Genomic DNA, 23,881 nt, shown 5'->3' on the forward strand with positions numbered 1-23,881 from the left:
AATTCTGACACGGTCACTGAACCTTAGCAGCAATGTTCAAAGTTTTAAGTTTACATTAAGCCTGAAACTACTAGCACCTTATAGAGCACAAAAACGTAGACCCCCTTGTTTATGACTTTTATAAAGTACGTTCGCAAGAGGAGCATTATAAGAATTTTTTGTGATAGGTCGTGGTAAATGCCGGAGTCAGTGGTCTATTAAGTTTGTCACGTCGTTCTGACAGCTGCGTTTGAACTGAAAATGTTACGTAATGTTACCTCATAGTAGAGCCAAGGAAAGAGGAGTTGGCATGATGAGATGCCACTTTGTGTTGTCTCCCTTCGTAAATGTATTGACGACGAGAACGACCAAATGGTGAAACCACGGTCTGTGAAAATGACAGACGTGGCATGCCAAGTGTTACAGCGATAGGAGGGATGCGATACCACCGCAAAAGGCATTCTGAGCAAAACCAGAAGAAATGCAGTGCTTAAAATTTGTCCCTCGTTATCGCTAAGCATTAAAGTACTAAATGGCAGCCGTTTCTGGGAAGAAATATAGTTTTTCCAGTTGTTAATATTTCCTTAGGCGTCAAGCCTATCAGCCCGTGTGACGTGATCAACGTCAACCGACGCTGTGTATCGCCCAAGTGCACCAGTCAACGATAGACACTGCGTCAGCGGCAAGCAGCTGCTGCATTAATCCATTCATCCTCTGAACTAGTACGTGATAGATAATGATCTTTATCCAATGAGTGTTTAATAACTCGCATTTTGCTGAGTGCCGTTACATCAGCTCTGACATGTCCACTGAATAATGCAAGACGCTATGCAACGCTTTCATTCACTCGGTTGTCGTCTATTACTTTCAGCATTCTCATACGACGATTTTGAAAAAAAGAAGAAAGAGGGAATTTTGAAAGCCTATCTCATCATCTTGGACACTCGAGTCTGAAATTTTCCTTTAACAAATCATTCGTTAACCGTAGATTGCTAAACACTCGTAAAATTTACGACTGCACCTGCATCAATTCGTGGTTCCCGCCAATATGGTATTGGTGGTATAGGTTGTAAAACAGGAAGTTTTTCACTTATTTTATTTTATTGACACACCAGTGGAGGCCTTGTAAATACTTAGTACATAAACTATAAATTATGATTGCCTTTGAATAAAATATGGAGTAGTAAATTTACGATAGTTCAGTAACCGTGTAACATTTATCCCACTTTAGCGTTCTAAGGTTAATGCTTGTGTGATTCATGTTGTCTGGTTTTAAGGTCCAAATTCTCTTGAAATATTAAGCAATAATTCCTTATCAACTGACTCTTATCTGTCAATATCTTTGGCCTGTTTAATGCTGCTTACTGTGTCAGTAGGATGTCGCTAATGCACCAAAATATTTCAGCACATCAGATAGTCGTTATCTTCAAGCAACAGCATTTATGCGCACCAATAACAAGCAGCAGTCCCTGAAGGTGACGGCCAGTCACTCCGTCCAAGTGGTGCAATACTTCATTGACAGTACGTGTTGCAATCCTGGCTACGACGGGCAACAGGAAATAACTACTGATCTGAGCTGCAAGCTGTGTGCACGCGTATCTGTTTCTCTGAAACCGCGTTTATAGACAGGTGTGGTAAAAGTTAACAACCATTCCAGCGTCTTCTTCTTTTGTGTATTAATGAGTGCTGATATGCAACATAGGAAAATTTACACTCTTAGTCATATTCTAATTGATTCCGAATGTCGCAAAGATCAGTTTCTTGTCACAAATTTTACGCGAGTTGTCTGACAACTCTCTAAGCAACCATCAGTCCAAAAACAGTTGTGGAGACCGTCCTGTTGGAGGAGCCGTGGCGCGGAATCCCTCCGACCCCTGAGCTGACTCACTGCAGTTCAGCGTGCTGCAACTCGGCGTTTTCCACATCAACAAGCACTGACAGAGTTGACAAGGTGTGATCAGTGACACATAAAAGTCCTAGGATTTACGGCCGTCGAACCCGAGACCTTCAGGCTTATAATGATTTTGCATCGCATCAGTCGTCGGTGTGGACCGACGGTTGCTGAGCAGCACCGTCCTCTGACCCCAGAACTTGAGCATGGCTGCGTAACTCCTGTCGCCCACTTCGTTCTCCATGTTGTGGATCGGGAAAATTTTTTCATCGCTCTGTGTGCGATTAACAACTTCTTTATTTTTACTTCTGGTTATGAATCTTATCCCATCAACGGTAAACGTGTCTGAAGCAAGTAAGTGTCAGATCAGTACTTCGTTAGGAGACGCCCATAAAACTAGAACCATTGCTTTCTTCACACGAGCTACGAATTCTAAAATCTCTATTCTGGATTTGTTCTTGATGATTGTAAATAAAGAATTAGTGCCCAGAAATGTTTATCAGTCCATCCTACACTGAACAGACAAGCATTTGAGGCACTGTTCCTGAAGAAATTCAGCTGCCACCTTGTACATGTACCTCTGTCATCCAAGTGGATCGCATGTAGTACCCACAATTTGAGAGAATCTTCGTGAAAAATAGGGATTTAATATTCTGTTGAGAGAAACACACTGTTCCGTTTGCGGTACATATCCCTACAATTAGCAACATAAATGTTGTTGGGCAGTGCATCACTTCACATACGAAATATATGAAAGTGTAAATTGCTTTAGACTGAAAAGGAGGCACAGTTGCGAGTCTCACATCAGTTCATACTTAGTGAGTAGTGCTGAGGTACACTGAGGTAACAAAAGTCATGGGATAGCACTATGCACACATACAGATGGCGGCAGTCGTACACAAGATATAAAGGGGTGGGCAGTGCATTTGTGCAGTAGTCATTTATACTCAGCTGATACACGTGAAAAGCTGTCCGACGTGACTACGACCGTACGTCCGGAATTAATAGGGTTTGAACGTGGAATGGTTGTTGGAGCTAGACGCACGAGACAATCCACTTCGGAAATCGTTTGGGAATTCGGCATTCCGAGCGTCATGAGTACGCCGAGAATACCAAATTGCAGGCATTACTTCTCACCACAGACAACTTTGTGGCCTACGGCCTTCACTTAGCGACCCACGTTTGCGGAGAGTTGTCAGTGCTAAGAGACAAGCAGTACTGCGTGAAGTAACTGCATAAATCAGTGTGGGACCTGAGACGAGCGCATCCATCCGTCAGGACAGCGCAGCAAGCGTGGCGTCAACGGGCTGCGGCACAAGGCGACCGACACAGCTGCCTCTGCTGGCAGAGCGACGTCGCCTGCAGCGCCTGACCTTATCGGTTGGACTCTGGACTACTGGAAAACCGTGGCCTGCTCACGCGAGTCCCAATTTCAGTTGGTAAGAGCTGAAGGTAGGCTTCGAGTGTGGCACCGATCCCACGAAGTCATCGACCCGAGAAGTCAACAACGCACTGAGCAAGCTGACGATGGCTGCGTAATGGTGTGAGCTGCCTTTACGTGGAATGGACTGCGTCGTCTGAACCACCTGAACCGATCGTCGACTGGGAAGATTGTGTCCGGCTACTTGGAGACTATTTGCAGCCATTCGTGGACTTCATGTTCTCAAACAGCGATATAATTTCTGTGGATGACCATATACCATGTCACCGGGCCACAATTGTTCGCGATTGCTTGTGAAGAACATTCTGGACAAGTCCACCAAATGATTTGGCCACCCAGATCGCGAGACACTAATCCTGTCGAACATTTATGGGACACAACTGATAGATCGGTTCGTCCACAATAGTTCTGCTGTGGCAACACTTCCGCAATTATGGAGGACGATGGAGGCACCGTGGCTCAATATTTCTGCAGCGGACTCCCAACGACTTTCTGAGTCCACGGCATGTTGAGTTGCCGCACCGTACCCGTACTAAAGGAGATCCGACGCGACATTATGACGCACCCTACGACTTTCCTCACCTCAGTGTAATTCGTAATTTACATGACCGGCAGTGACATGTCAGAGCAAACAATGTTACCTTCACAGAAAAGGTGTCTGTATTGTTTACCACACGTGGTTTTATGAACTGTAATGTAGTACGTGATTTATTGCTTTCTGCTGCATATCATAGCATTGATATACTCGACAACAGAATGTACAGGCAACTGTAATGAAGTAGAATACTTATATTGCGGTTAAAGCTCTCTGTCCATCCGTATTTGTTTTCGAATAAATAAGTTTTGAACAAATAATCTGTCTGGATCAGACACAATTTTATTCATTTTCACCGACAGATTTTTCTACGAAGGTTGAGTATCATCGGTGCGAACGTTTTATTTTGTATCGAACAACAGGTAAAAATTTCCACGATAATATGTATGGTTTTGGGATTATGTCATTATATTTTACTGATTTTCGTAAAAGTGTGTGGGTGTCCAGATGAGTTTTTTGCACTAGGTTTCAAACAGTTTGGTTCAAATGGCTCTGAGCGCTATGGGACTTAACATCTGAAGTCATCAGTCCCCTAGAACTTAGAACAACTTAAACCTAACTAACTTAAGGACATCACACACATCCACGCCCACGGCAGGATTCGATCCTGCGACCGTAGCAGTCACGCGGTTCCGAACTGAAGCGCCTAGAACCGTTCGGTCACGGCGGCCGGCCAAACAGTTTGTTTTGTTCTTCTACAGGAATATCTAATGAGATAGGGTAGCGTGGACGCAGGAACAGGCAGTGTATTCTTTTGCATACTAGTGATTGCAAGTCGCCGCCATGTTGTAGTGAGGCAAACAAACGAGGTTGGGCGACGTTTTGTCGGCGCACTGGCGCAGGAGCAGTTTGACATCGTGTCTGGATTGAGATTACTTGTGGGGCTCCAGCACATGGAAAACCGGAACTGAGACGAGATGCTCGGCACAGAAATTCAGTTTCACTGACAGTAAGCTCTCGCTTCGCCACGCTCCGGTACCGACAGACGTAACCGGCCGAGATGGCATCCTACCGCATATCGTGAAGGCGTACTCGGCGAGGCGTCGGCGCTTGCGCAACGTTGTAAGAGTGGACAAAGGCCAGAGGGGGGGGGGGGGGGCGTGGGAGGGGAAGAGTGGCTGAGCCGAGGCACGGCGGGCAGCCCGGCGCGCTTTCCTGCCGTGGCGCAACAGCCGCCTCCCACCAGCTCACCACACGACGTAATGACGGGGGGCACCTGCCACCTAGACGAGCACCCCAACATTGGTCGTCCTCTGATGCTCACACTATTCGTTCCCAGCAGGAATCTGGAGGGCGTGGTGCTGTTGCTGTGTTCTTCAGGCCGAAGACTGGTCTGAAGCAGCTCTCTACGGCAGTCCTTCTTGTGCAAGCCTCTTGAGCTCTGAACAACTGTTGGCACTCCCATCCAGATGAATCTGCTTACTGTGGCATCCCGCAGTCGCCCCTATCACCAAACTGATGATTAACACGTTTGCTTGTGTGGCCATCCTCCGCAGCAAGCACATAAATACTTGTTTTGCAAATCAAACTGCCTTCTCCTGCTGCTAGTTACTTTATTAATCCCATACGCGTTTCGCCTTCTCCTTTCCTAAGGCATCTTCAGTGGGATATATAACGTTACAGTTTTGTTAGTTATAGATTATCAAACAGTTCACTTCGCGATTTTTTGTAAAAATGTAATCACTTACGATTTGCTGATCCGCGTTTCCTCACATCTGGTCTGGAGGTCGCACTACCACTTTTATCACTGTTCTATATTCACACGTAGATGTGTGGGATCCGTACCAGATAGGGTTGATAGAAGAGATACAGAAGATCCAACGGAGAGCAGCGCGCTTCGTTACAGGATCATTTAGTAATCGCGAAAGCATTACGGAGACGATAGATAAACTCCAGTGGAAGACTCTGCAGGAGAGACGCTCAGTAGCTCGGTACGGGCTTTTGTTAAAGTTTCGAGAACATACCTTCACCGAAGAGTCAAGCAGTATGTTGCTCCCTCTCGCGAAGAGACCATGGGGATAAAATCAGAGATTAGAGCCCACACAGAAGCATACCGACAATCCTTCTTTCCACGAACAATACCAGACTGGAATAGAAGGGAGAACCGATAGAGGTACTCAAGGTACCCTCCGCCACACACCGTCAGGTGGCTTGCGGAGTATGGATGTGCATGTAGATGTAGATGTAGATGTAGATGTGAACATACTTTTATCACTGTTCTATATTCACATCGGGATGTGAATATATACAGGTATTCACATCTGGATGTGAATATAGAACAGTCATAAAAGTGGTAGTATATATTCACATCTAGATGTTAATATAGCACGGTGATAAAAGTGGTAGTGCGACCTCCAGACGAGATGTGAGAAAACGCGGATCAGCACATCGTAAGTATGAGAGGTGGCATGAGCCCCCTCTCATATTTCTATCTTACGATTCTCCTCTCTAATTGCATGCGGTGCAAAGTTGCTATTCCTTCACACGCGGACTTCCCACGCAGCGTCTCTCGTCACCCGGGTGGTCCGGTGACAGGCGGGCTCTGTTGAAGTGGAGAGGGTTAAGCCGACGAGTGTGAGGAAGTCGAGTGAATGCTTTGCAGACGCGTACATTGTCAAAAGACACGCCCGGAGGGGTTTGAAGTAGCGGCTGGGCTAGAGGTTCCGTTACTTCGCAGAATCTTAGCGAAAACACTTTCTGCCGGGCTACCAGCGAGGCGTGGGAATGACTTGTGTACCCAGGCAGTTGTGGCGGGAAAATTCCCGCGCTTTCTGCAAAATAGTAACTGTGATTGGCTTGCTCAGGGCATAGCTCCGTGACGTAGCAAAATCAGCGCAGAAATTGGCGCCAAGAATCTCCATTGGTGGAATGGTAGTGCTCCGGCAATGGAGTGGAGTTTTCCGTCGGTTTTCGAGTTTCTGATTGGAAAGTTTAACCACGGCCACTGTCGTGGGGGCGGGAATGTTGTGTGTTCGGCCTGTACGGGTGCTCTAGGTAGTCGGCTCTCGCCTTTCGGTCGAGGACGTCGAAGCAACCAGCCATCGCCGCCGATACGCCAGACCGTGTTCTGCCAGTCAAGAAGACAGCTTGGTAATGTATGTCCGCAGCACCGGCAGATAGGGATTTTCCTAGGTGATAATCAGAGCTCAGCAGAGCGCGCCTGTTTGTCTTTTTCTAACTTTGTTCTGTCTTGAGTAGCAGCAATTACTGTTGGGTTAGTTGTGTGTCTCTCTTGAGATTTGAGTGGCAAGGAATTGGCTCCACATACCACTTCGTCTTAAACCTCACGATCTAGTTTAGGGACAACTTCACCTTTACAGTGTTTGTATGAGTCTCCAATTTGAGCCAATTTGATGTATTATAAACATTTCATGTGTTTCTTTTATTATTTTGTGTTTAGTCTTAATAAATCATATTGTTATTTTGGACAGAACTTTCATTCTGTTAATCGGTAGAGCAACCCATCTTTTCTCACTATGTTAATGAAACCTTCGTTTATTTAACTTATTTATCAAATTAAATTATTGCAGGTGCCAAACTCTCTTCTACTCCACTGGCAGGGTTGATTAGCGTCAGTTCGTGTGTTTTTTTTTTTTTTTTATCCTTGTGCAACAGCAAAAGTCGGAGTTAGAATAGGGGGGGGGGGGGCTAAGAGCATCATTTACATATGTAGATGCTAGAAGAATTTAGTGTTAAATACACTGCTAGCCCCGGCACCTCGCAAGTAATTACTGTAGTGTTGGCAGAAGAGCCAACACCGTGTTACTAGTGGAGGCCGAAATGCACGCGTTTTAGCTCACGCAGGCTCGCGTGAGGAGGGAAGGACTATACTGACGTGAGTTCTGGAACATGACAAGGAATTAGAATTCAGAAAGCGGACGTAATTACTTTGATACTTAACTGCAATCCATTAATGATGAACGTCGCTCTTGACGGTACATGATTCACAATATTCTCTGTTCAGAATAGTAACTGAATATGGCACCTTGCTAGGTCGTACCAAATGACGTAGCTGAAGGCTATGGTAAACTGTCGTCTCTGCAAATGAGAGCGTCTGTAGTCAGTGAACCATCGCTAGCAAAGTCGGCTGTACAACTGGGGCGAGTGCTAGGAAGTCTCTCTAGACCTGCCGTGTGGCGGCGCTCGGTCTGCAATCACTGATAGTGGCGACACGCGGGTCCGACGTATACTAACGGACCGCGGCCGATTTAAAGGCTACCACCTAGCAAGTGTGGTGTCTGGCTGTGACAACACAATTACATTTTTTACAAAAAATCGCGAAGTGAACTGTTTGATAATCTGTAACTAACAAAACTGTATCGTTATATATCCCACTGATGATGCCTTAAAACAGTAGAAGGCGGAACGCGTATGGACTAAATAAAATAAATAGCAGCAGGAAAAGGCAGTTTGATTTGCAAAACAAGTATAAACTGATGATTAGTTGATGCCACAGAACGTTTCGTATCAGACAATCATTTCTTTTGGTCAGGTAGTGCAATAAATTCCTTTTTTACCCAATTCGGTTCAGCATCTCTTCATTACTTATTGGAGCAATCTCGCCAGCTGTAACGATTTAAATACTAAAGTAGTTCGCTATCTTACTATTTAAATGATTATTGACAGAGTTGCAGACATCCGAATTACATCATTTTCTATGGATGACATTAAGTTCTTCTATAGCGCCACATTTCGAAAGCTGTACGTGTCTCTTCCACGTTTAGTCTCCACATGAGGCTACACTTCAAGTACACTCATCTGCCAGAACATTGGGACCACCGACCCGCTACAGATAAAAACTCATCCAGGAGACAGCAGCGTCAGCTGGCGGTGAACGACTGCTGGTCAGACACACGCGGCGTCCACCCAGTACCAGTGAGCGTGCTGTCCGTGTGCACAATGGGGAAGGGACTCCATCTATGTGAGTTTCACAGAGAGCAGATTGTGATGGCCCGGAGGCTCGACGCTTCACTTGTGGGGTGAGTATCTTCAAGACGTGGCGTAACAGAGATGATACCACGTCCAGACGTCGTGCGTTTGGCCAGCACCCCTTATTAGAGATGTCGGCAGTTGTAGGCTGGGCAGAGTGGTACAAACAGGACATGAGGCGAACTGTGGCTAAACTAATCTCAGACTGTAATACTGGGGAGAGTACAAAAGCGTCTGATCACACAGTCCACCGAACGTTCTTAACGATGGGCCTCCACAGTCAGCGACGCATGCATGTGAAAATATCAATATTACGACATCGGTAAATACGACTGAAATGGGCGCGTGACCATAGTGGTAGCACGTTACATGGTCTAATGAACCTCAATACCGCCTTCATGATGCCGAAGGGATGGTGCGAATCTGTACTCTTCCAGGGAAGCAGTTCCTTCAGACCTATACTGCAGGCCGGAGACGTGCTGGCGGCGGCTCCATTACCCTCTGGACAACATTCACGTGGACGTAGTTCGAGAAGTGGCTGGACGAGCACAGTGGCTAGTTTCAGATGACGTGCTGGCCCCTCAACTTGCCAGACCTGAGCACGTCTGGGATGTGATTAAACGTGGCGTCAGAGAGCTCATCCCCTCTCCGCGGAACTGACGGGAATTCGGTGACTTGTGAGAGCAGATGTGCCAACTCCCTCCAGCAGCCTACCAAGTCCTCACTGCTTACATGCCACGAGGCGCCGCCGCTGTTATCCGTGCCTAACTGGACATACCGGCTATTAGGTAGGTTGTCAATGTTCTGGCTGATCAGTGTGAGCACTTTCAAAAGACATTTGCTAATACTTCGGAATTAATTAGGAATACTTAGATATTAACTTTCTTTTCAGCAAAGTTTTTCTTCCTACTGCTAGTATGCGTTCTACATTGTCTTTACTTGGGACATCGCCTTTTCCTTCCTTATCTTGTAAGGCGGCAATATTTTGTTTTCACACATTCATACCATTTCGTTTGCATAAATTTCATTCGATATAAGATCGAGATTTACGATGGGTTATTCTGATAATTCATCACTTCTTTGACTGTTACTGGTTAGCGACCCGTACTAACGTTTTCCCGTTGTGTTGGGTTCAAATGGTTCAAATGGCTCTATGCACTATGGGACTTAAAATCTGAGGTCATAAGTCCCCTAGACTTAGAACTACTGAAACCTAACTAACCTAAGGACATCACACACATCCATGCCGGAGACAGCATTCGAACCTGCGACCGTAGCAGCAGCGTGGTTCCTGACTGAAGCGCCTAGAACCGCTCGGCCACAGTGTTCGGCGCTGTGTTGGGTGCCTGGGAATTAATGTGGGCTGGACGCTGACAGCAGGCAGTGGTGATCGTTACGTGTCGCTGGGAAATCGGCGATCGGAAGAAGGGAGGCTAGAGAGTCTTGTCCTGTTTACAGCCTGAATATTGAAACTCATCTGTTTCTGTCACACCCTCATATTCTTTTCTAGTTCCCTCAGCGTCGCCTGATTTTTACTGTCACATTGATAACAGGAAAATTGTCACATTCATCTGCCTGAGAATCTTGTAAAGTGTGTTCCGAGTGTCGTCTTGTTTCCCAAGTGGAGGACGCAGCGGGGACGTGTTTAAAGAAGTGTGGCGCATCGTCCCAACTCGATTCCTTTGCTACTAGTGTGCAGAACGTCGCCCTCGACTCTATGTATTGACGCGGCCGTCACCTGGTTTACGCCTCTGTTTCACAAGTCGGCGTCACTCTGTGCGAGCACTGCTGAGTTTTTTAGCACGTCGGCCGGAGTGGTAGAGCGGTTCTAGGCGCTACAGTCCGGAACCGCGCGACCGCTACGGTCGCAAGTTCGAATCCAGCCGCGGGAATGAATGTGTGTGATGTCCTTAGGTTAGTTAGGTTTAAGTAGTTCTAAGTTCTAGGGGACTTATGACCTCAGATGTTAAGTCCCATAGTGCTCAGGGGCATTTGAACCATTTTTTTTAGCGCTGTTATTTTCACAAGTCCGTCTTGATCACATAGATTTCTTTAAACTTTATGACCGGTTTCGGCTTACCGCCATCTTCAGATATGTTGTAAATATAAATATTCTGTAACCGACCAGGTTCAGTTAGTTAAGATTATAACTGTACAGTCCGCAGCTCGTGGTCGTGCGGTAGCGTTCTCGCTTCCCACGCACGGGTTCCCGGGTTCGATTCTCGGCGGGGCCAGGGATTTTCTCTGCCTCGTGATGACTGGGTGTTGTGTGATGTCCCTAGGTTAGTTAGGTTTAAGTAGTTCTAAGTTATAGGGGACTCATCACCAGAGACGTTGAGTCCCATAGTGCTCAGAGCCATTTGAACCATTTTTTATAACTGTACAAGTCTTAGTGATGCATGAAATATAACATAAAATACACTCCTGGAAATGGAAAAAAGAACACATTGACACCGGTGTGTCAGACCCACCACACTTGCTCCGGACACTGCGAGAGGGCTGTACAAACAATGATCACACGCACGGCACAGCGGACACACCAGGAACCGCGGTGTTGGCCGTCGAATGGCGCTAGCTGCGCAACATTTGTGCACCGTCGCCGTCAGTGTCAGCCAGTTTGCCGTGGCATACGGAGCTCCATCGCAGTCTTTAACACTGGTAGCATGCCGCGACAGCGTGGACGTGAACCGTATGTGCAGTTGACGGACTTTGAGCGAGGGAGTATAGTGGGCATGCGGGAGGCCGGGTGGACGTACCGCCGAATTGCTCAACACGTGGGGCGCGAGGTCTCCACAGTACATCGATGTTGTCGCCAGTGGTCGGCGGAAGGTGCACGTGCCCGTCGACCTGGGACCGGACCGCAGCGACGCACGGATGCACGCCAAGACCGTAGGATCCTACGCAGTGCCGTAGGGGACCGCACCGCCACTTCCCAGCAAATTAGGGACACTGTTGGTCCTGGGGTATCGGCGAGGAGCATTCGCAACCGTCTCCATGAAGCTGGGCTACGGTCCCGCACACCGTTAGGCCGTCTTCCGCTCACGCCCCAACATCGTGCAGCCCGCCTCCAGTGGTGTCGCGACAGGCGTGAATGGAGGGACGAATGGAGACGTGTCGTCTTCAGCGATGAGAGTCGCTTCTGCCTTGGTGCCAATGATGGTCGTATGCGTGTTTGGCGCCGTGCAGGTGAGCGCCACAATCAGGACTGCATACGACCGAGGCACACAGGGCCAACACCCGGCATCATGGTGTGGGGAGCGATCTCCTACACTGGCCGTACACCACTGGTGATCGTCGAGGGGACACTGAATAGTGCACGGTACATCCAAACCGTCATCGAACCCATCGTTCTACCATTCCTAGACCGGCAAGGGAACTTGCTGTTCCAACAGGACAATGCACGTCCGCATGTACCCCGTGCCACCCAACGTGCTCTAGGTGTAAGTCAACTACCCTGGCCAGCAAGATCTCCGGATCTGTCCCCCATTGAGCATGTTTGGGACTGGATGAAGCGTCGTCTCACGCGGTCTGCACGTCCAGCACGAACGCTGGTCCAACTGAGGCGCCAGGTGGAAATGGCATGGCAAGCCGTTCCACAGGACTACATCCAGCATCTCTACGATCGTCTCCATGGGAGAATAGCAGCCTGCATTGCTGCGAAAGGTGGATATACACTGTACTAGTGCCGACATTGTGCATGCTCTGTTGCCTGTGTCTATGTGCCTGTGGTTCTGTCAGTGTGATCATGTGATCTATCTGACCCCAGGAATGTGTCAATAAAGTTTCCCCTTCCTGGGACAATGAATTCACGGTGTTCTTATTTCAATTTCCAGGAGTGTATTTATAGCCATGTATGGCAGCCACAAGTTAACCATGTGCGTGCTAATACTCAGATTCCGCCAGTATTTATACAAAAACCTAATGCCAGAAGAGGGCACTTTAGCCAGAGTACATAGTAAACCAGTCTGGCAAATATAAAGATTAAAATGCGGTATCCATGGTCTTTAGTTAAATTTTTCCCCTTAGCTAAACGAGCGTCTGTCATTAAAAACTTATATACTACATGTGAAATTAGACTAATACTTGAAATCCATAAAAAGTACAAGTGATATACAATACAGCCATTAGCCTGGTTAGGTAACATCCAACAAATAAAAAATAAAAATAAAAAAATCACAAAATCCTCTCTCCTAAGAGAACGGTTAACAGTCAACGAAATCATAATACAATTAATAAATTAGTGACCCTTAATTAAAAATAGAAAATTGGTAATCGATATTATATTAGAGTGCAGTAGTGATGGCGAATATGTCGTGGCTTCTGTGCGTCACTTCCTTGTTTTCCTGTGGCTGAGCTCACGGAGGACGGCCCAGTCTCCTCGTCGCCGGCGGCCGGCACACGCTAATCCGCTGGGGTGTACTCCAACTAGTAGGTCGATTACATTCAAAAAACCGAAAAATTTCTTGCAGATAATAACATGTTTGAGATTAAGAGAAATCCTGTGAACAAATTCCAGTCAGATATAAGGAAAGTAACTGACAGCAATATATTTTTGTTTCTGGATGTAAAAGAGAAACGTAGATTAAAAAGATGAACCCGTCCATTCCTATGCTTCGTTCACAAATTAAGTTGCACAAGAAAGGGGAACCGATTCGACCGATTATTAATAATATGTGGTGTCCCATTTACAAATAGAACGCAACAACAGACTAAGAGCAGCATATACTTAGAAAAGCCGGCCTGAGTGGTCGAGCGGTTCTAGGCGCTACAGTCTGGAACCGCGCGAGCGCTACGGTCGCAGGTTCGAATCCTGCCTCGGGCGTGAATGTGTGTGATGTCCTTAGGTTAGATATGTTTAAGTAGTTCTAAGTTCTAGGTTCAAATGGCTCTGAGCACTATGGGACTCAACTGCTGTGGTCATTAGTCCCCTAGAACTTAGAACTAGTTAAACCTAACTAACCTAAGGACATCACAAACATCCATGCCCTAGGCAGGATTCGAACCTGCGACCGTAGCGGTCTTGCGGTTCCAGACTGCAGCGCCTTTATAAGTTCTAGGGGGGGGGGGGGGGGGGGGAGACTGATGACCTCAGAAGTTAAGTCCCATAGTGCTCAGAGCCATTTCAACCATACTTAGAAAAATACATTGTGTCAGGAATAGTTATGAATTTGCGAATGAGATTGAAGATGTACCCATCCCAGGTGGAGCTAGACTGGCCCAATAAACGATACGTTGGAAATTATAAGGAGGAACTTGCTAAAACATAGGAAGATTAGTCAGGGTGAAATAATAAAACTGTTGGAAATTTTGGAACTTGCACTGTCATTTAATTATTTTAAGTTTAACAACAAGATTTTTTATCAGAAGGACGGGCTCGCAATGGGCAGCAGTTTGTCTGGTACTTTAGCTGAGATATTTATAAATGAGCTAGAGAATAAGTTTTTTGAACAAAATCCTGAAGTCTGCGAGAAAATTGTCTGTTACAGACGATATTTAGACGATATTATATACTGTACAAAGGAGAGGGAAGTGAAATACGCGAGATGGCAGAAAGGATGGGTGAAATGCACGAAAAAATCAAATACTCATTAGAATTGGAAGAAGAAGGAAGCATAAGTATTTTGGATCTTAGGTTAACTAAAAGAGATGGAAGACATAAAATTAGCATATTTAGGAAGACAGCGGCCACTGACACTATTATAAATGCAAGGTCCTGTCACCCCAGTAAGCATAAATGGCCATACTTCAGAGCTATGTTGAACAGGATGCTAAAACTGCCGCTTACCCCTGATGACGAAATAGTGGAATTATGTGTGATTAAACAAGTAGCCAAGGCAAATGAATATAAAGATCGTGACATAATGAAACTTTATTATAAACTAAAATAAAAAATATGTGACAGGAAGAAGCCAATAGAACCAGAGGGCAAGAAGTTTGTGTTTATGTCATACAATGCGTTTTCAGGCCTTCGGAAAAACGAAAATAAAAATTGGGTTTCAAACGAAAGGTACAGTTGGTTGTAAGCTGCGGCACAAAGTTGGCAACGACAGCAATAAATACATGGGATCTGGTGTTCATAAGATTAGTTGCCAGGACCGTGATAAATTTTACATCGGTCAGACAGGAAGAAATATCCAGACTCTTTTTAGAGAGCACATATACAATCAAAATAAGAGTGCTTTCGGTACACATCTGGACCGAGAAAGATATTCGGTAGGACGTATAGATAGTAATACGAAAGTGTTGCATAGGGCGCCAAAGGGACAGTTAATGACACTGCTCGAAGAAATGGAGATTTATGTGTACAAGAAACAACAACCGGAATTACTGGTGAATGAACAGAACGAGTTTAACCTGAATGCTTACGCTGATGTATTCAGAGACCTACTAGTTGGAGTACACCCCAGCGGATTGGCGTGTGCCGGCCGCCGGCGACGAGGAGACTGGGCCGCCCTCCGTGAGCTCAGCCACAGGAAAACAGGAAGTCACGCACAGAAGCCACGACATATTCGCCATCACTACTGCACTCTAATATAATATCGATTACCAATTTTCTATTTTTAATTAAGGGTCACTAATTTATTAATTGTATTATGATTTCGTTGACTGTTAACCGTTCTCTTAGGAGAGAGGATTTTGTGATTTTTTTATTTTTATTTTTTATTTTATACTTTTTATAATGGCGTTCATAAATGTTGGATGTTACCTAACCAGGCTAATGGCTGTATTGTATATTACTTGTACTTTTTATGGATTTCAAGTATTAGTCTAATTTCACATGTAGTATATAAGTTTTTAATGACAGACGCTCGTTTAGCTAAGGGGAAACATTTAATTAAAGACCATGGATACCGCATTTTAATCTTTATATTTGCCACACTGGTTTACTATGTATTCTGGCTAAAGTGCCCTCTGCTGGCATTAGGTTTTTGTATAAATACTGGCGGAATCTGAGTATTAGCACGCACATGGTTAACTTGACGATGATTTACATCAGAATATTTTAACGGTATGTATGGCTGCCATACATGGCTCTAAATATTTTATGTTATATTTCATGCATCACTAAGACTTGTACAGTTATAAAAAATGGTTCAAATGGCTCTGAGCACTATAGGAGTCAACATCTATGGTGATCAGTCCCCTATAACTTAGAACTACTTAAACCTAACTAACCTAAGGACAGCACACAACACGCAGTCATCACGAGGCAGAGAAAATCCCTCTTTTGAACATCACAATTAGCACGTGTTCCCCCATTTCGTAATTTCTTTTCACTTGCAATGCAGTCTCTTAGACGTACAGGCTAAACAAACTTACCGATGGACCTAAACTCACAACCATAATCTTAAAGTAAAAATGAAGCTCTTACAAGAAGAAACATTTGTTATCGAATAACACACAGTCGCAGTGTGTGTTTGGCGGCCGGACACACACACACTGGGAGCGGCGCATCGTCCGTCCGTCTGCCCTGAGTGAGCGCCTCACATCTACTTGAAAGTACAGACTGTTGTATGCCGTCACACTCACTGTTCTCCCCACCACGCGCTTCGAAAGATCATCGTCAAGGGAATTTATTACAATCAAAAAGGATGCAAACCTTGTATGTACTTGTACATCCTTTGCATTTGGTGGCTCCCAATACACCGTATTTGCTTTCGGTCGTTTGTTGTGTTGTTGTTGTTGTCTTCAGTCCTGAGACTGGTTTGATGCAGCTCTCCATGCTACTCTATCCTGTGCAAGCTTCTTCATCTCCCAGTACCTTCTGCAACCTACATCCTTCCGAATCTGCTTAGTCTATTCATCTCTTGGTCTCCCTCTACGATTTTTACCCTCCACACTGCCCTCCAGTACTAAATTGGTGATCCCTTGATGTCCTACCAACCGGTCCCTTCTTCTTGTCAAGTTGTGCCACAAACTCCTCTTCTCCCCAATCCTATTCAATACCTCCTCATTAGTTATGTGATCTACCCATCTAATCTTCAGCATTCTTCTGTAGCACCACATTTCGAAAGCATCTATTGTCTTCTTTTCCTAACTATTTATCGTCCTACGGACGTTTATAGGACGCGTATTTGACGTCAGTAGGACCGGAGAAGCAGCGAGTGACCACTGAAAGACAGTTCCATACGCACGAACACTGCCATTCTTTTGTAACAAAGCCACATGATTGTGTGGGTATAATCCTCAAAAATGGTTAGCATGAAGTACAATAAACATGAATGGCTATAACAATTGTTACATTCATACTGATCACACAGAGGTACTACAACTTTTGAATTACAGCTTCTCAGCATACCAGTAATTACGTCACTAGAAATTAAATAACAAATGTGGTTCTACCTGCAAACACTAGGTGGATCATACAGAAGTTTATCTTGGTGAGTATAATTAAGTGTATACTCTTTATGAGTGTTACTGTAATTCGTTATAATTGGACTTGTTCTTTGTTGTGGCGTAACAAGCTAGCTACGCCACACTGAGAAGTAGCCGAAAGGGCACGCGACAACTCACGCCGTCTTGCGTTGAGTCTGAAACAGGATACTTTATGAATGCTACAAAGAAAAGAACGGAGCTTCTCGTATACTTAACTTTAATTAATTATGGTACATTTCTCTTGATAATACAAGTGAGACTCTCTCCAGATATGGTTAATGGCGCCTTGCTAGGTCGTAGCCATGGACTTAGCTGAAGGCTATTCTAACTGTCTCTCGGCAAATGAGAGAAATGCTTCGTACGTGTAGTCGCTAGCAATGTCGTCCGTACAACTGGGGCGAGTGCTAGTACGTCTCTCGAGACCTGCCTTGTGGTGGCGCTCGGTCTGCGATCCTGACAGTGGCGACACGCGGGTCCGACATGTACTAATGGACCGCGGCCGATTTAAGCTACCACCTAGCAAGTGTGGTGTCTGCCGGTGACACCACATTCTTTATGTACCTTGATAAAAATTAAACAGGATGTATTACAAATATTAAAAGGGGCAACTTGCAATTACTTTTTAAAAGAATTTCAAGTTCATGCACGTCTCGCTCTCGGTCACGTCAACACTGCGAGGAGAAAGTAATTTTGAAATGGTGTTTCTAGAGGAAACATTGCAATAATCCCACAGTTTACTGAATGTTATCGTGCTTGTACGCCAAAGATCGTCTCTTGCATATGGACAGTGAGAGTCATTAGGGACACGCATAGGGTGTGTCAGGAAGGACACAATTGTGTAGGTACGCAGTGTTTGCGGGACCCGAATATACACTCCTGGAAATTGAAATAAGAACACCGTGAATTCATTGTCCCAGGAAGGGGAAACTTTATTGACACATTCCTGGGGTCAGATACATCACATGATCACACTGACAGAACCACAGGCACATAGACACAGGCAACATAGCATGAACAATGTCGGCACTAGTACAGTGTATATCCACCTTTCGCAGCAATGCAGGCTGCTATTCTCCCATGGAGACGATCGTAGAGATGCTGGATGTAGTCCTGTGGAACGGCTTGCCATGCCATTTCCACCTGGCGCCTCAGTTGGACCAGCGTTCGTGCTGGACGTGCAGACCGCGTGAGACGACGCTTCATCCAGTCCCAAACATGCTCAATGGGGGACAGATCCGGAGATCTTGCTGGCCAGGGTAGTTGACTTACACCTTCTAGAGCACGTTGGGTGGCACGGGGTACATGCGGACGTGCATTGTCCTGTTGGAACAGCAAGTTCCCTTGCCGGTCTAGGAATGGTAGAACGATGGGTTCGATGACGGTTTGGATGTACCGTGCACTATTCAGTGTCCCCTCGACGATCACCAGTGGTGTACGGCCAGTGTAGGAGATCGCTCCCCACACCATGATGCCGGGTGTTGGCCCTGTGTGCCTCGGTCGTATGCAGTCCTGATTGTGGCGCTCACCTGCACGGCGCCAAACACGCATACGACCATCATTGGCACCAAGGCAGAAGCGACTCTCATCGCTGAAGACGACACGTCTCCATTCGTCCCTCCATTCACGCCTGTCGCGACACCACTGGAGGCGGGCTGCACGATGTTGGGGCGTGAGCGGAAGACGGCCTAACGGTGTGCGGGACCGTAGCCCAGCTTCATGGAGACGGTTGCGAATGCTCCTCGCCGATACCCCAGGACCAACAGTGTCCCTAATTTGCTGGGAAGTGGCGGTGCGGTCCCCTACGGCACTGCGTAGGATCCTACGTTTGATCATAGCTTGTACAGCCCTCTCGCAGTGTCCGGAGCAAGTATGGTGGGTGTGACACACCGGTGTCAATGTGTTCTTTTTTCCATTTCCAGGAGTGTATATAGATAGTGTGAGGAGGGAGAGAAATACTTAGGTTGCAAGTGTTAGGAGAACACGAGTATGTAAGTAAGCATTCTCCGGAGGGGCGTGAGTATGTAGGCAACCATTGTGAAGAGGGACATGACTGTGTAGGTAATCAGTGTGAGGAGGGACACGAATGTCTACGCAGTGGGACAGCGTACGTACAAGGGCAGTGTTAGGAGGGACTCAGATGCGTAGTAACGCAGTGTAGGGAGGGACAGGAGGATTTAGGTAAGTACTGTGAGGAGTGACGCGAGTATGCAGGCAGGCTCTGTCAGGAGGAACGTGGGTGTGTCGACAGGCAGTGTGAAGAGAGACAGAAGTGTGTAGGTGGTGAGGGTTAGGAGGGAGGCTGGTTTCGTGATCCGTGCTGCGCCCCTCGGCTCTCGCATGTGTCGTCGTGCTGTCCTGTAGTGCATCTGAATACATCAATAGCACACAGAAAACTTACTCTACTGTCGTCTCACAACATTTTCCAATCATTCTGGAACTATAGCGGTACAAATGTAGTTTTAACGATCCCACACCATAATCAAAGTCTCAGGCACCTGGAGTAGACAAGACTCCCTCACAATTCGTTCAGTTCCTCTGGAGAACTGTCGTGAGAAACAGTTCCAGGCGGAATACCCTCAGAATTCAATAAGAAAGTGATATTTCCAGTAAAGCAGAAGGTAGCTGCCGACGAATGCAAGTATTATGGAACCGTATGTTAAGTGACTACGGCTGTAGGTACTAATACGCACGATCTACAGAACAGTGGATTATTTGGGAGACTGAGACCTGGTGGAGGATCATTACGGATTGTGGAGAAAGGCAGGAACTACAGTAACTTATCGCAAAAGGTATGGGGAAATAACAAACCCACATCTACAATATTTGCAGATATAGAAACGACTTTTGACATGTTGACTCGAGTACATTCTTTTTGTTATAAAGAGTCGACGAACACGGAGGAAGACAATAACTGAGAAGGAAGTGAGAGAGCGTGTACTGAGGAAGTGATGAAGCAAATTAAGGAGAAATTTGAAAAGGGAATTGAAGCTTTAGGAGTAGAAAGAACAACTTTAAGATCAACCGATGACATCGGAATTCTGTCACAGAGGCAAAGGACGAGGAATACGAACTGACGCGCGCGGAAATTGTCGTAAAAAGGAATGAATATTTGATCAATGCCGGATGTCGGGTGCCCGAGAAGTGGAGGCTGTTATTTCTCGTAGGCCACTGGACATTCACGTGGGTGCCTCGACTCGGGGCAACCAGCGTCGTACGGGTGAACCCCCGCCGTGGGCAGCAACGTGTGGCTGAATGGCCGGGTGCCTGGGGGGGGGGGGGGGGTGGAGCTGCCCTCCGCCGAGGCGCCAACGGGCGACTGGTCGGCGCCCTCAGTGTCAAGCGAATACAATGGCTGCCGGCGCTTCCGGTTTCTCGCGGAAGTCACAAGTCACGCAGCCGTCATTAAGGCTATTCGCCACAAAGTAAGATTTCTAGCTCAGCATTACTGCTCGGCGTACGCAAATTCCGAAATAAAATTTTACATCAACAATAAAAGAGCGCAACAGCAATGCTTTGTTTCATTCTCCCCGTGGCAAAAAGGGATAACATCGTTAAATTGCACAAGTAGAGAAGACACAGTCGAAGGAGTGAACGAAATTTGTCATCTACGAAGAAAAATTATGCAAGATGACACAGTTAAAGGGTGCATCGGGAACATATTGTCAGAATATAGGACACTTTTCTTAGGGGATTTTCAGTAGAGTCTATTATTGGCATCGAAATTAGAAAAATCTTTGACAGGCTGCAGTTTGCGAAGAGGATATAGAACATCGAGTGAACTTGGGACAGAAGAGTGTACAACAACTGAACTTAGTATGGTGGAGAAAATCAACACGAAAGGCAGTAAGAAATGAATATATCACACTGTAAGCGAAGGGACTCCGCTCTGTACCACAGAAATGAGGGGAGTTGAGTAAAAAATAACGAAATCTGGATACTAATGTACTGAGAAGAAATTGCAGAGAATCGCTGCTTGCGTATGTAGCAAATACAGCCACAAAATAAAGAACCACAAAAAACGACAGAAGGTATTATAGAGACGTGACAGGAAATGTGTTAGTGTGGTATGGACACGTAAAAACTATGTAGGAGGAAATGAAGCCTGTAAAGAAGTGGAATTGGATACATTCTGAATGATAAAGTTAGAAATTAAAGGGAGTAGACGGACAGTACAGCAAGTCACGAACAGCAGGCAACTAAGGGACGAGTCCGTGAATAAGAGCGAGTCTTGGCGTATTGGATGCCTGAAATGGCCAACGTTGTAAAACACTCAGGAAGACTTAGCAGCTGGGGAAACAGTAACCCGTAATCAGCATTGAGATAGAACGACTATACGTCACGCACACTTCGATTCAGAATTACAGGTTTCGGTGGCAACACGTCAGGGATTAAAAAGCACTGCACCGTACCACAACAGCCAAAAACTAAGTGCTGTGCGTTGGATCTAATCCAACTCCATTACCGGATGAACAGACGGGTTAGCGGCGTATGGATGACGAGGTAGCCGAGCTTACACAGAAGAAATTAACTCGGGTCTGTAAGGAGCTGCAGGAAGAAGAGCACTGCAGATTCAGATTAAGTTATATGAAATAGATTTTGAAGATGTTGCGTGCTGAAAATATCGAGCCTCTATACGATTAGCACGCGTAAGGAACAGAAAGATATTTAACGTAAAAAATTCCATCAGTCACAACCGTTACAGTATTCGACATTTCTTGTTTTTCAAGTCGCCAGTTCCTGCTGTCCTCAGACTTCTCTTGTCACATACTGATCTTTTCGTCCCACGCAACGACTACACCCAACGTGGCATATGAACCGTTTTGCACATATTCTAGTCTTCGTTCCACCCTTCACTATTCCTTGCCTGCTGCTCCTCCCACCTTCTAGTTAACTGTTCTCGGATGCAGCAGCACTAACCTGCTCTTTCATAAATCGTCAAAAATTCCTCGAACATCACTCCATTGAAAAAGTTAAGAAATCGGATAGTGCGACGTTGTAGTCGAGTTGACTGCTTCTGGCATACCACGTGTAATACGACAAGGATCTGCAAGTTGTGGTGCAGTGAAGGAGCCAGGGTGTACGAACTGCAGTTGTGTCCATCAGCCTGGTGTGCTGGCAGCCCGTCGCTTGGGTCCACGTCGCGCCCCGTGTAGGCCACACTCACCCTGCTGTCCTCCCTCTGACCCATAAACGCACTGGACGAATGGTTCACATAATTTAGTAATTGTTAGTTTACGCAGGACATATACACACACACTCACACACACACACACACACACACACACACACACACACACACACACGGAGTTCAGTTCACACAGTTAATAGGCATATGACGTATGCAGTACTCATGTGTTTAATTGTGTGCATCCAGTACTAGAAATAAGTTGGGTACGTGACCAGTCGAAGCGTATCGGCTGGAGGGACGAGGTCGACGCCAAGTAAAATCTAGATTCTGAATTATTAATATGGAAACGTGCAGTTTCATAAAACTTGGTTTTCTCCAAGAGAGAACAGCCAGAAGTTGCTGAGAATTACCAAGAAGCGTTATGCAACTATCGACTGAAACGTGGATAAGAAAAACGACGGAAAGAAGTACGGTTAGCTTTGAGAGACGAAATAGTTTGACAGAAGACGACGAAACAAGTAAATTGAGAAGTCCCAGTAAAAATCCTTGGATAAAACAAGACTTGTTGAGTTAGTATGATAAAAGAAGAAAATATAAAAGAGCTATAGTAAATGAAGCAGTCTAAACGGAATATGAATATCTAAAAATTTTGGAAACTTAAAAAATGGGAAAGTAGGAACAGCGGGAATAGGATTAGAAGCACGCATATGTATGGCAAAGATATATATCGTAGGTAGGAAAATTAAAGACACCCTTGGAGAAAAGGGAAGCAACTGTTGAATATCAAGAAATTAGAGAGCACGTAAGGGAAGGCGGAAAGTTGGAAAGCGTACGATGCGCAGGAGTGTCAAACACGCGAGAGACTATTTGTGGCCGTCCGCGGTAGCCGAGTGGTTCTAGGCGCCTCAGTCCGGATCCGCGCGACTGCTACGGTCGCAGGTTCGAATCCTGCCTCGGGCGTGGATGTGTGTGACGTCCTTAGGTTAGTTAGGTTTAAGTAGTTCTAAGTTCTAGGGGACTGATGACCTCAGATGTTGAGTCCCATAGTGCTCAGAGCCATCTGAACCTTTTTTTTTGACTATTTGTGTAGCCTGCCCCACTAATACAACGGTTTGTTCCGTGCGCAGGCGCAAAGACCCGATTAGTGGTAGATATTTTGAAACGTGTCTACCATATGACAGACCCAAAGAGTATGAAAGGAGATTCCACTCAGGTATTCCGCAGATCTTTCGCTTCACAAAGCGCTGCTGTCTGGCCCGTGGAGCAACAGCGTTCGCTTTGAAAAACCGAAGGGTGCACTGCCGCGGATTCAAGCACAAACAGTAGACCGAGTTTCATCCAAGTCCGTCAGTGCAACTTGTCATCTTAGCTGTGACGTTTTCCGTCCTGGATCTGCTCGACACGTTTCGGTGCAATTCGGTAGACTTCGTGACTATGACGTCACGATTATTTCCTCTCGTGTCAACAACAGCGACGCTATAAACGGAAGCCACATATGATCACGTTGTTGTCCACCAGTGCGTCTGTCAGTCCGTCCGACTG

General features: G+C 46.0%; 1 protein-coding gene across 1 annotated transcript in view; it reads right to left on the bottom strand.

The window, feature by feature from the left end:
* The window catches only part of LOC126259513 (uncharacterized), a 62,637-nt gene extending 40,238 nt beyond the window's left edge, over positions 1–22,399 (bottom strand). Inside the window, exon 1 of the mRNA XM_049956367.1 lies at positions 22,247–22,399. Coding sequence (XP_049812324.1) covers positions 22,247–22,399 — 153 coding nt within the window. The remainder of the gene's footprint in view (positions 1–22,246) is intronic.
* Positions 22,400–23,881: the final 1,482 nt, after the last annotated feature.

This window comes from Schistocerca nitens, chromosome 5 (genome assembly GCF_023898315.1).
Source record: "Schistocerca nitens isolate TAMUIC-IGC-003100 chromosome 5, iqSchNite1.1, whole genome shotgun sequence".
In the NCBI taxonomy this organism is placed as follows: domain Eukaryota; kingdom Metazoa; phylum Arthropoda; class Insecta; order Orthoptera; family Acrididae; genus Schistocerca; species Schistocerca nitens.